The 14,363-nt window shown below is 42.7% G+C and overlaps 1 protein-coding gene across 7 annotated transcripts in view; it reads right to left on the bottom strand.

The window, feature by feature from the left end:
* Positions 1-14,363, bottom strand: part of FEZ1 (fasciculation and elongation protein zeta 1) — a 209,382-nt gene that overhangs the window by 31,549 nt on the left and 163,470 nt on the right. For all 7 annotated transcript variants that reach the window (XM_043534126.1, XM_037882494.2, XM_037882495.2 and 4 more), the window contains one exon: positions 7,902-7,977. In XM_043534126.1, coding sequence (XP_043390061.1) covers positions 7,902-7,977 — 76 coding nt within the window. The remainder of the gene's footprint in view (positions 1-7,901; positions 7,978-14,363) is intronic.

The raw sequence follows: 14,363 nt of genomic DNA, 5'->3' as shown, positions 1-14,363 counted from the left end.
AGGGGAGGCCCCGGGGGCGAGCCTCCCAGGGCAGGAGTTCAGGGGCCGGGCAGGAGGGTCCCGAGGGCCGCATGTGGCCCATGGGCCGTAGTTTGCTCACCTCTGCCCTTACCACTTGGTATGATGAGCTCTCTCTCTCTCTCACACACAGACACACACACACACTGTGTCTCACACACATACACACACACTGTCTGTGTCGCTCACACACAGCCTCTGTCTCATGCACACTGTCTCTGTGTCTCTCTCACACACTCACAGTCTCTGTGTCTCTCTCATGCACACATACAGTTTCTGTGTGTGTGTGTCTCTCTCTCTCACACACACACAGTCTCTCTCTCTCTCACACACACCCTGTCTCTGTGTCTCACATACATACACACACACTGTGTGTGTCTCTCTCACTCACACACACTGTCTCTGTCTCTCTCATGCACACACATACACACAATCTCTGTCTCACACACAGTCCCTGTGTCTTTCTCACATGCACACATACACTCACACACTGTCTCTGTCTCTCTCACATACACACACGCACGCTGTCTGTCTCTCTCTCACACACACTGTTTCTGTGTCACACACACTGTCTCTGTGTCTCACACATATACAGGCTGTCTCTGTCTCACACACTTGCACATGGTCTCTGTCTCACAGACGTACTGTCTAACACACACAGTCTCTGTCTCACACACACATTGTCTCTCTCACACACAGTCTCACACATACACGCACTATCTCAGTGTCTCTCTCTCTCTCACACACACACAAACACACACTGTCTCACACACTCTGTCTCTGTCTCAAATACACAAGGTCTCTGCCTGCCTCTCAATCATACAGTCTCTCTCTCTCTCTCACACACACACACCGTCTCTGTGTCTCTCTCATGCAAACACATACACACACTGTCTCTGTTTCACACACACACATACATTGTGTCTCTCTCAAACACTGTCTCTGTCTCACACATACACATTATTTGTGTGTGTCTCTCTCTCTCTCACACACACACACTGTCTCTGTCTCTCTCTCACGCACTAACTCTGTCTCTGACACACACACACTCTCTGTCTCTTTCACACTCACCTCCCAACACATACTTGTGTTGTTGTACTTCCTGCAATGCACATATATTCTCTGTCATTTTATTCTTTCAAAGTGCTGTTTGATTGGTCTATGCGGTTCATAATTTTATTTCTCTCTTATGCTTAAATTTAATTATTTGAATAGTGAGTTCTAAAATGGCTAGCCTGACCAGGCTGGAGTAATTATCCCTATGGTATCTTTTAAAAAATATATACTATATCTAGGTTTTTTGTTTCTACTTGTGGCACATATCCACATATTATCTCAATATTGGTGCACATAACAAAACGCATTCTACACATTGATGAAAAAATGCAATGGAACATTTCTGGTGACTGGCATGGAGCTGAAGTGTGTATGCTCAGAGACAGCTAGGCAACTTTTACTGCAAAAATGTAGGCACCAAGTATGTTTAGGCACTGGCAGGGTTCGGCTAGAGCTGAGCAGGGCTTTGTGAATCCCAGCGGAGCCTGATTCTGGGATTTAGGCACCTAAAGTAGCAGTTAGTTTCCTAAGTCTCTTTGGGAATGTAGCCCCATATGTGCACAAACTTCTATGCTTTATCACACAGTAGTTGTGCAGATTTGTAAAGGGTTGTAAGGTTCTAGGACTGTTAAACTCATTCCACCACGCAGGGAATGTCCTCCATTTAGAGGTCAAGGTATACAGTTCCTTTAGGGGTTGTGTATCTATCTGAATGACCTACCCTTAGAGGCTAATAGAACCAGTTTGGTTTTGTATGGCTGGGAGGAAAAATACGGTTCTATCACCAGTCCTCCATCTATGTCCCTGATACAGTGACTAAATGTTCTCTTTCTAGCTTTGTCACCACTGGTCATGGTGGTATACGGGTCTCTCTATCCCTCCCTCCCTTGCTCACTGCTTCTGATATTTTTATATATCAGAGCTGATTAATTGTAACAGATGAAGCAGGAAGGAAGATGGCTAGAGCACACATGGCAGAAGTCTCATTCTGACCTTATTCCATTGTAACATATTATTACATATTGCATATGTAATATTCCTCAGTACTTATTTTACTGTTAGACATAAAGGAAGAGGAAGAACACATAGCACAGAAGTACAACCTTCTCTATCTTTTTCCAGGGTGTTAAAAAACAAGCACTAATCTAACTACCAAGAAGGAAATAAAACTAATAGAAAAAGCAAACAACAATACATTATATTCTAACAGTTAGCACTAATCCTACATTGAGGCAGGGAACAAGGGGGTGGTTCCTGCCCATAGTGGTTGACAGCAAGAGAGGAACTGAGAGATTAGTAAGGGACAGTGTCTTTCATACCCTTGGTTTTTCATTTGTTTTGGATTATAAGGCTGTATGCTCTCCCTAGCAGTTTTTACTCCTATGAATGGGTCTGTGGCTTGCAAATCATGGCATGTATCTCCTGCAGTGGGGATCTGCAGAGGCAATTTCATGAAAGAATTGTGTGCAAGATAACTACAACAGCTGAACCAATTTTGTTCAAACTTGGCTTGTTTTGTAAATCTCGGTGAGTTCTGAGGAAAAAGCGAAATTGTCTGTTTCCCGGTAGTTTTGAACATACTGGCATTGAAGTCTTCATGCACTGTAGTGTTTGTTGCTAGGTTCTTATTTCTCTCACTTTTGAGTGATGAGTGTTGTGGCAGAGCTCCTACCTTGTCCCTGTGGGTCCCGCGCTTCCAGGCGGTTTATGCTAGCCTCAGTCAGAGGCTCACTGCGACTCTCCACGTAGCCCTTCTCTCTCTAGGGCCAGGGTACAGTCTACTGAGCCCTTTTCATCATAAACCGGCAAGGAGGTTGGTGAGAGAACCTCCTACAGTCTCTGTTGTCCCTATGGGCTTATTCAAGAACAGTTTAGCCTCCTGTCCTGACAGGGGCCCATCTTCCCCTCCCAGGAGGTGTTTCTGTAGTGGTGGGTTAGGGGGAACCCGGGCCTGCCCTCTACTCACAGTGTATATGTGCATAGTTAAAGAGTGGATTGGGTGTGTTTGATCAAAAGCACTTTTAACTGTTGAGGAGATGTGAAGCACTTTAGCTGGATCTAATTGCTGGAAGGTTTTTAAAGTCCAACAATCTCACAAAAACATTTAGACCAACGTTTTCAAGAGCAGCCAGTAAACTCAGAGTTCCCCAATTTAAATTAAAGGGCTGTACAATTTAATCCTGGAATTTTTTATGAACTAAAGAACTTTATAAGTTGTCATTGTTTATGTATTTATTTATGATATTGGAGCACACAGAAGCTGCAACCAAGATCAGAGCCTCATTGTATTAAACAGTGTACAGACAGGGGCCCTTATCTTATAAAGACTTAACGCATGCACCTATCTTACAATGTGTAAAGTGAAGCATATAAATAAAGATTTGCAGGATCAGGGCCATAAAGTAAGAGACAGTCCCTTCCCACAAAGAACTCACAATCTAAATAGACAGGGCAGACGTGGAGTGGGACAAAGAATATAATATGCAAGCAAAGTGAACAGAGTCATAGTTTACAAATGTCATGTTAGTTCCACAATTATTTTTTTTTATTAATTTTTGGATGGGTTTTCTTTTCTATCTATATTCAATGAAGGCAGGAAGAGGTTTACTAAAAGGAAAAATAAGGGAAGGGAGAGGAGAGGGGGCATGGAAGACAGCTTGAGTGAGACGGAAGTGAAGAGACTTGAGGGAGATGGAGAGGGATGCCAGAGGTTAGAGCCAGAGCCAATCAGTAGACGAAAGAACATGTCTAATGTAGAAAGCATATTCTCATGACATCATCAATGTCCCATGGTGCCTGCTGCTGAAACTGCTTTTGTAGCTGCTCCAGCTGGCTTGAGTTGCTGTGCCCTCGAGTTTCTCTTTTCCCTGAGCCTACATGGGTAGGGGCTGGATAGGGCCTAGTGTCCCTAGAAGGGGGTTTCCCTTGCACAGTTCTCAGTTCGGCCTCGTCACGTTGCCACATCCACATACTCTGATGCTGCTGAAAATGCTACTGGTAGCTTAGCAGTTTATTCTCTGGAATCATTGAGATCTGTCTGGCATGGTTGCTGAAGAGAGGATGATTGTCAGACTGCCACTCCTATCAACACCTATGAGAACTGTTTTCTAAATGGATACTCACAAAGAGGGAGAAAGGGATGAAGTGCACAGAACCAGAGTTCAGATATTTGATCCTGCTTTCTTTCTATTTCCTTTCTCTTTTTCTGATTTTTTCCCATTATGGAGATGGACCTGGAAGCAGCGTCCATAACATCGAAGGATGCTTGAAGAGTGGTTCTAGGTTGGCCCACTGAGATGATGGACTGGAATTGCTCCCTATGTAATATATGCATATATAATTTATATTTGGCCAGGACCGCCTGATAGTTCACAATCCTGAACTGCAGGGTTGCTGAAGAGCAGAACTTCCATCCAAAGCGATCCAGTCTCTTTTAGTCTCTGTCATACGGGGTAGACTTGGAAAAGTGTTGTCTACCCTGCTCATTTACCACACCCACCACCAGTGAGTTAGGAGGAGGGTGTGAGAACAAAGAATCAGAATCCTTAGGGGGAACATAATACTTCTTAGCCACTCGTTTACACGTTGGTGGAATGGCAGCAGGTGTTTGCTTCTCAGTCTTAGCTTGATCCAAGAGTTTCTCATTAATGGGTAACACTGCCCTGGAGGTTGTTGCTGACTGCAGGATATCCAACAGTTTGTGCTGTGAGTCTGGAACCTCCTTGAATGAAATTTGAAGAGTGTCAGCTACCCTATAGAGGTGTTGAAATTGCCAAAAATCATTGGTCATGGAAGGTGGTAGAGGCATAACTGCCTCCTCTGGAGACGAGGATGAAATAGGTGTTTGAGGGGTGGCCTCTTTATCTGCCCTGGCCTCCTGCTCCTCAAATGTTTTCTTCAATGAGAAGGCTGTTTGTGGAGGAAAGGACCATATGACTCTGGCCTCCCTATGTAATGGTACCAGTGGTTTGGTGAATTGCTGCTGGTTGTAATGGACTGGGTCATAGGCAGTCTGGCCTACTGCTCATGATTGGGCTGAAGTCTGCCCATCAGGGGGTGGTTGTCACTGTGCAGGGGCTGGAGGGATCGCAAGATCCAGGTTCTGTAAGCAAGAGTCAGGGTCAGGCTGGGGTCGAAGACCAGAGATCAGAGGCAGTACCAGGTTAGAACTAAGAGTCAGGAATCAGGGTCAGAGTCAGGCTGGAGTCGGAGGTTGGAGATCAGGAGATCAAGCAGGGTCTGGCATTGCAGCAGGCTGAAGTCTGTGAGATTGCCCAGATGACTTCCTGGGACAACTCCTGGGGTTATATAGAGAGCTTGGAAATGAGAGGGCTGCAGGATACCGTCGCTCTGGGTCTCTTGGGCGGCATTTCCTGCCACACCTACCATAGTGCTCCCTGTCTGTGCCTCTGCATGGCCTCCCGGTGGCAGTGTGGGACTACCAGTCATCCCAGGCTCCGCAGATCTTGGTTCTAGTCCTGGGGTTCTTACAGTCATCCCAGTATGTCCATTGAGGGGGAGTGGCAGGCTGGGCTGGTTCCATCATCCTTGATGACAAGTGTGATCTTCCCTGTGACTGAACAGATATGCTGGAGAACTCTGAACAGAAATATAAGAGACCAACGGGAAGTCTCCTTCATCCTCCTTAATATCATCTAATGGAGGAGTACCCACAGAAAAGGATGGAGAGTCCTGTTCTACCAGAAGATGGAGGTCTGACAATGGGGACCCATGGTACTGACAGACACATGGTACCCATAAGAAGTGAGGACTCCAGTTTTGTCCATTACAGACAGGTCCATAGGTTATTAGAACTATTGCACCAGAAGTGGAGCACCCATAGGGCAGTATTCAAAGAACACGTATTTCTGTTTTCAGTCTCTTTTCACAAATAAAGGAATGAAGGAGAGCAGCTTGAAAACAATCATATGAAAAATTTTACTTTTCAGAGAAAAATTGAAGCAAAACATTTTTGTCTGAAAACTTGTAGTTTGAAACTGAAAATTTAAATTTGGAAATGCCACTATGGTGCCTCTTGGAGTCTTAATTCTGGGTGCCTCATTCCCTCATTCTCCTCTATGGGCCAGGCTCGGCGGGTCTACATCTCCCATGAGTCACCACAATTTCCCGAGAATTAAGTTTCTAACCTCAAAATATGCTGTGTTCTAAGTGTACTCAAAATAAAATAAGGACAATCTACACAATGGTTGCCATGGGCAATATATATCATATAGAGTTTGAGGCCAAATTGTTTACAAATGACAGGTTGATTTTGAGTGTCTGAACTTGGGCAGCCAAATTTGGGATACCCCAAATCAGTGGCTGCTTTGACAAATTGGGCCTAAATGACTTGTGGGTTCTCAAATTGACGTACTGTGTGATCTTGGACAAGTCATGTCATGTCCCTGTGACCATTTGTAAAACATGGGTCGTAATACATCCCAATCCATAGGTACTGGACCTTGGGGTGCTGTTAGAGGTGCTGGCCAGAAGTGGTTTCCATTATATACAGGATTTACAGTTTGGTTCAATGGCTCTCAGCACCCTCACTATAAAAATTGTTCCAGCATCTCTGGTGCAAGCCGGAGGTTTCAATGAGTAATGTTTGTAAAGCCCTTGGAATCCCTTTGATGGGAAGACAAAGTATGGTATACTGCATTATAGAGTGGTCAGATTCACTTTTGTTTTCTGTAACTTTCACTTCCTGTTTTCACTTCATGTGTTCAAGTTTCATCTTTCAGTGATTCTTGTTAATCTTTCTGTCCACTTGGCATCCTATGGGGTGGGCAGTGGGGGGGAGATGCAAGACAGATATTAATCATGTTGCTAATGCACTGCTGAAAGGTGCTCTGGGACCATGGTGATGTGGGCAGTGTACTGAACAGAAGAGAAAAGCCCTTAATTCAGGGGACTGTGAATGTAGGGCTGGTTGTTCTTCAAAGAACACTGAGATATGTCTTTCTAAATATAACATATGTTTTCATCACAACCTGATGCAATTTTCACACTAATTAATTATGCAAAAGATTTTATCCTTTGTAACCTTGCTGGAAAGTTTTTTGGTACTAGAGACAAGCCGTTTTTGATACTGCTCACAAACTGTCACTTATACAGAAATTGTATAAAACAGCCATTCATAGCATTTCATTCCTTTCAGAAGAACAGAAGCCAGTGTTTGCTTCATTCAATACAATACACAGTTGCCATGGAGACACAGAAGGAACCAAAGGAGTTTCCCAGAATGTACCAGGCTTATCACAGCATACCAGCCTTTTATTTTCTGTTCCAAGTTAGAGTTAGGGGCTAAATTCATTAACTAATAGATGTTGGATGTTTATGAAATGCACTTTAACCTTCAAAATGTTCTTGCACATGATGATTTTCCAGTATAGAAAGCTGGAAGTTAATTGCCAGCAAAAAAAAAAAAAAGTGTAATAGTTTGAAATCAGATAAATAAGGAAGAAGAATGTTATTTGTTTGTAGGAATTTGAAAAACATCCTCTCCCTGTGCTATCCTTTCTTGCCTTTTCCTGTTTTGGCTAATGTCTCATTCAGCTCCACTCTGAACATACAAGCCTGTAAATGAAACCCAGTGCACATGATTGTCATGAAATGTATGAATTTCTTCAAATAGAGCTTCAGTCCCACAGATTTGGGATTTCTAGGTCAGAACCAAGCTCAGTAGAGTCAAAATGATAGAGGGTCTAATATCCTGCTGAATTTCACAAGTCCTTCTGCACCCGAATGGCCCTACCACTGAGAGAGCCTAAAATGATACCCTAAAATGGCATTCTGACATAATATGTATGGCAAACCCAGGAACTTACTGTTTGTCAGCATCTGCAGATCTTCGACAGAGGGAGGTGACCCTTTCTTCTCATATGGAATAACCGTGTTCAAATACTAGAAAGGAATGACATGTACCATTATTCTCTCGCCATTGCAGGGCAAGCTAATGTGATGGAAGTATGAAACCAAACTGCTTACAGAATCATGTGAGATATGAAAGAAAAGAAATCACACAAAAAACTCTACTAAGTAAAGAGGCTAATGCTCTAGAAAATAATCCTTAATTCAATATTATTATATATTGGTATGACAAGCTATGCAATTGGTGCCAAAGAATGACAAGGACAGAACTCCTCGGGATATGCCAGAGGCAGGCAAGGGCTAAATTCTGCCCACCATTTTTGAGGAAACACAAGGCCTCTGGAGAGTCCTGCAGAAAAGTTCTGACTCTACCCAGCCCCTTACTAAAGCTGGGTGAAATATCCTGGCCAAAGTTTTTGGTTTTGGTTGTTTTTCCCCCTCCCCTAAAAACGCAGATTTGGATTGACTGAAACATTTTGAAAATTCATGTTTGTCAAATTGTTTCTGTCAACACCCCCCCCCCCCCGCCTGAAATTGTCAAAATATTTCATTTAGACCTTTTTGACACAAGACATTTCAATTTTTCAATTTAAAACTTTTCATTTCAAAATTACTTGCAATTTCATTTAAAAGCAATAAAAATGTTTTAAACTAGTCAAAATCAACTCAAAATGTTTCATTGCAGAGTAAACAAAACTTACAAAATGATTTGCTGAAAATTCAGAAAAATTGCATTTTTTGGTCAACCTGAAAGTTTCTTCTTCTTCTTCTTCTTCTTCTTATTTCAACACTGCCAGTGAGCTGAAAAATCAATTATTCCCACAGTTCTACCCACTACTGTGGGTTTTAGTCACAGTTAAGTTTCAAGCTCCTGTTGGGATAGGGCTTTTTTGTGTATGTGTGTGGTTTTATCCCATGACCATTGGCCATTGTCTGGTCCAACTGGTTGGCTAGTCAATATAAGCTGAAGCTATCTGGGCTGCATCTTTCCTTTCCCCCTGGATTCTGCAGTTTTCCTGGTCAATTTTTAATGGAAAGGTCTTTATTTACTTTTGAACATCTAAAGAAACATTTTTCTTAGGAAAAAGAAAAGGAGTACTTGTGGCACCTTAGAGACTAACCAATTTATTTGAGCATAAGCTTTCGTGAGCTACAGCTCACTTCATCTGCATCTTAGGGCTTTTCTACACAGGGACATCCAGGAAAGTTAATCCAAATTAGCTAAAGGTGTGAATTTGAAGTGGATTAGTTAAATGTCACTAAATCCCATACAGATGCTATTATTCAGAATTAAAGTGGCTTCAATTTGGATTAACTTTCCTGGATGTCCCCATGTAGACAAACTGTTACTTGTATTTATGTTTTGGTGTTGCAGGAGATGGTGTCTCTTAGTTTCACCATCTCCACTCTCACGCTGATTGCACAGTTCTTCCTGTCTCAGTTTTGTTACTGTAATTTGTTACTGTTATTTTCCACCTCAGGTTTATGGTCACTGATTCTGTATTTGTTCTGCCTTTATTTTGCACTCATACTAGTGGCTTAGGTTGAGAGCATCACTGAATTTGGGGTAGGGTTAGTTTGTTTCAGAGGTCAGACAGAGTTGTGGGCACATGGACGTGATCTTACATACAAACGGATTATTTATTTCTTTGAATTCAGTTTTTAATCCTCTAGTGTGGGGGCTGTCAATTTTTTTCATGGTGTGAGCTATTTCTTGACAGAAATTGAAAACTCCTCTCACATTCACAAATGCAGTGACCCATCCCATTATGTAACATCTCTGTGAAGGCTACAGTAACTATTTATATGGGAAAGTAATATGAAGAAGGTATGTAGTGCATGTTCAGCTTTCTTCTAATGCAATCTGCACCCTAGGAAGTCAATAGATAATAGCGTCTCCTGACTATGGTAGTGCAGAATCAAGCCCTATGTGACTATTCACCGCTCTCCAGACCACTCTGGTCCACAGAGCAAAGCTTATAAACTATAGCTTTTTTGTTTTCGGGTGAATGGAGCATTTGTTGTTGTGGTTGTTTTTTCTCTCTATGACTCTGGGTGTGTAAAGGGTTCTTTGTACGGTACTGTCACTGTTAGGGCTTATCCAAAGCTCACTGAAGCCAGTGGGAGTCTTTCCGTCAACTTAGGTCTGGTCCACACTTAAAAAGTTAGGTTGACACAGTTACAGTGCTCAGAGATGTGAAAATTCACCTCCGCAAGAACTGTAGCTATACCAGTCTAACTCCCAGTGTAGACACTGTTATACTGAGGAAAAAAAAAACCCTTTTGTCTCTGTAGGAAGCGTCTATATTACAGATCCACTGTTAAAGTGCCCACAATGTAGACATAGCTCAGTGAGCTCTGGATCAGACCCCGATGCAGTGCATCCGGGGCAGATAGTGCAGAGTTCTATTGAAACTTGAGGGACAATCTTGTCAGCCTCAGTTGGGTACTTCCAAAAAAACCCAGGAACAGCTTAGTGCAGCAATAACCCACGCCATGGCATGCCGTAAATAGCAGGCTACTTGTGCACTGATTACAGGCCTTTTGGCTTTGTGCCTAGAATCACCAAAACCTGCTAATGCACATTCTCTATAATTACAGTAGCTTCTTAAACTACATTTAAAATACTTTTAAAAACTGAGTCAGAGTCATGGGAAGATTTTTATTTCCCCCGACTAGTTAAAATAGGCCATAGCATAAAGAAAATGTTTACCAAGTGGGGAAAGGAGTAGGAACACCATTTCTCTACAATTTTGACCAAGTTCCCTACAAAAAAAACCACCATTAAGAGAATTTCACAGTGGCACAATTAAGGAGGGAATTTCACAGTGGCACAATTAAGGATTTAAGAATCAAGCAGCATCAAAATTAAGGTTACATACATAAGCTTAACTCTGCCCCCTTGTGCATATGTACTACAATACAGCCTGTAATTGCAGGATTATATATTATATTGCAAGTAGCACAATATATTATATTTTTCTATAACATTACATATACAGATGTTTATTTAGACTTTTAATATACATTTTTCTTATCTCTAGGGTACTTATTCTAATAATTTTGGTAGTGGACCATGTTTTGTACATTTCCTCAAGCACAGCCTTCCATAGCTTGAATTCAGGAGATAAGGCAACTAATTATGCAACTAATTTTGTTGCATATTTACATGAGCTATGTATGCTAGCAAATTTTCACTATCACTTTATGTTGTGGATTCTACAAATGCTATCCATGCACACCTAGTTATAGAAAAAATCCAGAAAAGTAGCTAGCAAAACCATAGTTAAGATTACAGGTGTTTCCATCCTACCCCTTGTTTTTCAGTTGCTCATAACTTCCCAAACTTTTTGGGCTGAAGTTTTCCAGTCCTGAAGCATGATTTTTCATTGACATTGTGTGCACATGGGCAAGGCAACTGTATAATGGTGTGGAAGTATAACATTGTATAAGTATAATGTTGTATAAGGGGACATGCTGGATACATTGTATATGAGAGGGCATGCCAAAACATGTTACAAAGTATCTGAGGGAGCACACGTAGGGACAGTTAGCTTTTGAATGGAGAAGCAATTAAGATAGAGCCAGCACGTCTAAAAAGCAGGCATCAGAATGGAAGGTGTGAAGGGCAATTAGTTAACTGGAAGCTGTTAAAGGAGATTGTTAAGGGTGGCAGGTAATTGAAGTTACGGGACTGGTCTCAGGGATCTCGAAGGGTGGTGACTAAAATCTTTTTCTTCTTTTGTCTGTAACTTCTCTGTAACTTGTTCTCCAAAAAACTGTATAAATTAAGAGACACAAGCCCCACTCAGGGGGCTCACTTCTAAATGTATTAGCAGAGCAACTTTGCTAATAAAACAGAGTGGTCTGATAAATTGTGAGTCTGAGTCAAACTTTGACAATGGGTATAAATATTTTAGTTCTCATCAACTTAGCACTCATTTTGCATCGCGGAATTGGGCCACTTTTCTTTGCTCAAAGGTGAACGTACAGGGAAAGTTTGATGGAGAATGGCCAGCCATTTTGGGAAATGAAAGATTAGAAAAAATATTTTCTGATTATATAATTTTTTGCCACATTTTTGATAGCTTTCGCATCAAAAAGATGGGATAACGGTGATGTCTAGGTAAATTGTTTGAACAAAATAGGGTATAAAATGGGACTTACATGGCGCATAGACCTTGTGTTGACCCTTTGCACAGGGGTGAATTTCACCCTTTATGAGGGGTTCTGGGAAATAGAAACCTGTCAAGAAAGACTATATCACAATGCAGAGTTAGCAGTCTTAATGTTCTTTAATATGGTTTTGGAATATAATATGGTTTTATATGGAATATAAAATAGTGTATTATTTGAGAAACAGTGTGTGATAATCTAATTAGTTATGGATGTGAACATATTATGTATCATAAATCATATGCATGAGAGACCAGGTTATGGTTGTGTGTATAGTCTTAGCTTTTGCATTTCCTGACCTTTGAGTGATTAACCAGCTTCTTATAAAAATCTTATAACACTGAATTTTTTCTATCAGATTTCATTTTTTTATTCCGCAAAGAAAAAAAGATGATAGAAAAGAAAAACAAAGGCGGGGGAGGAGAAAAGAAAGGCTGAGGTGTCCCACTCAAAAATTTCAAAGCTCCTCTGGAATGCCAAAAATTGAAAATAACGTATGTCAAATTCGGAATCTGAACTCCTCTGGAACACCCTTTCTTACACATGCTAGGACCCTACTGGAATGCCCTGTCCCACACATGCTAGAATCCCACTTGAAGGCTGAGTACCACACAGGCTAGGGACCTACTGGAACACCCTAACCCATACATGCTATTGTCCCATTGAAACACCCTTTGTCACACATGCTAGGACGGAAGGACTCAATAGAACACCCCACTGCACACACACTTGAGTCCCAATGGAATGCCCTGTCCCACTAACACTAAGGGGAGAGGCTGCAACGCCCTGTCCCATGCATGCTAGGACCCCACTGGAATGTTTCATCCCATACACACTAATTCCCACTGGAATGCCCTGTCACACAGAGGCTAGATTCCACTGGACTGTCATGTGACATGTTAGACCCCACTGCAAGGCCCAGACCCACACACACTAGGGACCCATTGGAATGCCTGTCCCACACAGGTTTCAGGTTCCACTAAAACCCCCAGACCCATATGCACACAGGCCCATACATGCGAGGGACTCACTGGAACACCATAGAATCATAGAAGATTAGGGTTGGAAGAGACCTCAGGAGGTCAACTAGTCCAACCCCCTGCTCAAACCAGGACCAACCCCAACTAAATCATCCCAGTCAGGGCTTTGTCAAGCTGGGCCTTAAAAACCTCTATGGATGGAGGTTCCACCACCTCCCTAGGTAACCCATTCCAGTGCTTCACCTCCCTCCTAGTGAAATAGTGTTTCCTAATATCCAACCTAGACCTCCCCCACTGCAACTTGAGACCACTGTTCCTTGTTCTGTCATCTGCCACCACTGAGAACAGCCTAGCTCGATCTCTTTGGAATGCCCCTTCAGGTAGTTGAAGGCTGCTATTAAATTCCCCTCACTCTTCTCTTCTGCAGACTAAATAAGCCCTCAGCCTCTCCTCATAAATCATGTGCCCCAGCCCCCTAATCATTTTCGCTGCCCTCCGCTGGAGTCTCTCCAATTTGTCCACATTCTTTCGAGGGGGGAAGGGGGGAGGAAGAACTGGATGCAATACTCCAGATGTGGCCTCACCAGTGCCGAATAGAGGGGAATAATCACTTCCCTCGGTCTGGTCGAAATGCTCCTACTAATGCAGCTCAATATGCTGTTAGCCTTCCTGGCAACAAGGGCACACTCTTGACTCATATCCAGCTTCTCATCCACTGTAATCCCCAGGTCCTCTTCTGCAGAACTGCCGCTGAGTCAGAACTACAGAACTGCCAGCCTGTAGCAGTGCATTGGATTCTTCCGTCCTAAGTGCAGGACTCTGCACTTGTCCTTATTGAATCTCATCAGATTTCTTTTGGCCCAATCCTCCAATTTGTCTAGGTCACTCTGGACCCTATCCTTACCCTCCAGCGTATCTACCTTTCCCCCCAGCTTAGTGTCATCCGTGAACTTGCTGAGGGTGCAATCCACCCCATCATCCAGATCATTAATGAAGATGTTGAAACCGGCCCCAAGACTGACCCCTGGGGCACTTTGCTTGATACCGGCTGCCAACTAGACATCGAGCAATTGATCACTACCCATTGAGCCCGACAATCTAGCCAGCTTTCTATCCACCTTATAGTCCATTCATCCAGCCCATACTTCTTTAACTTGCTCGCAGGAATACTGTGGGAGACCGTATCCCACACACTCTAGGATCTCGCTTGAAAGCCCTGTCTCACACAGGCTAGGGGGTCCCATTAGAATGCCCTGTCCCATT

The sequence above is a fragment of the Chelonia mydas genome, chromosome 22 (assembly GCF_015237465.2).
Source record: "Chelonia mydas isolate rCheMyd1 chromosome 22, rCheMyd1.pri.v2, whole genome shotgun sequence".
NCBI lineage: Eukaryota > Metazoa > Chordata > Testudines > Cheloniidae > Chelonia > Chelonia mydas.
This window is presented reverse-complemented; position numbering and strand designations above follow the sequence as displayed.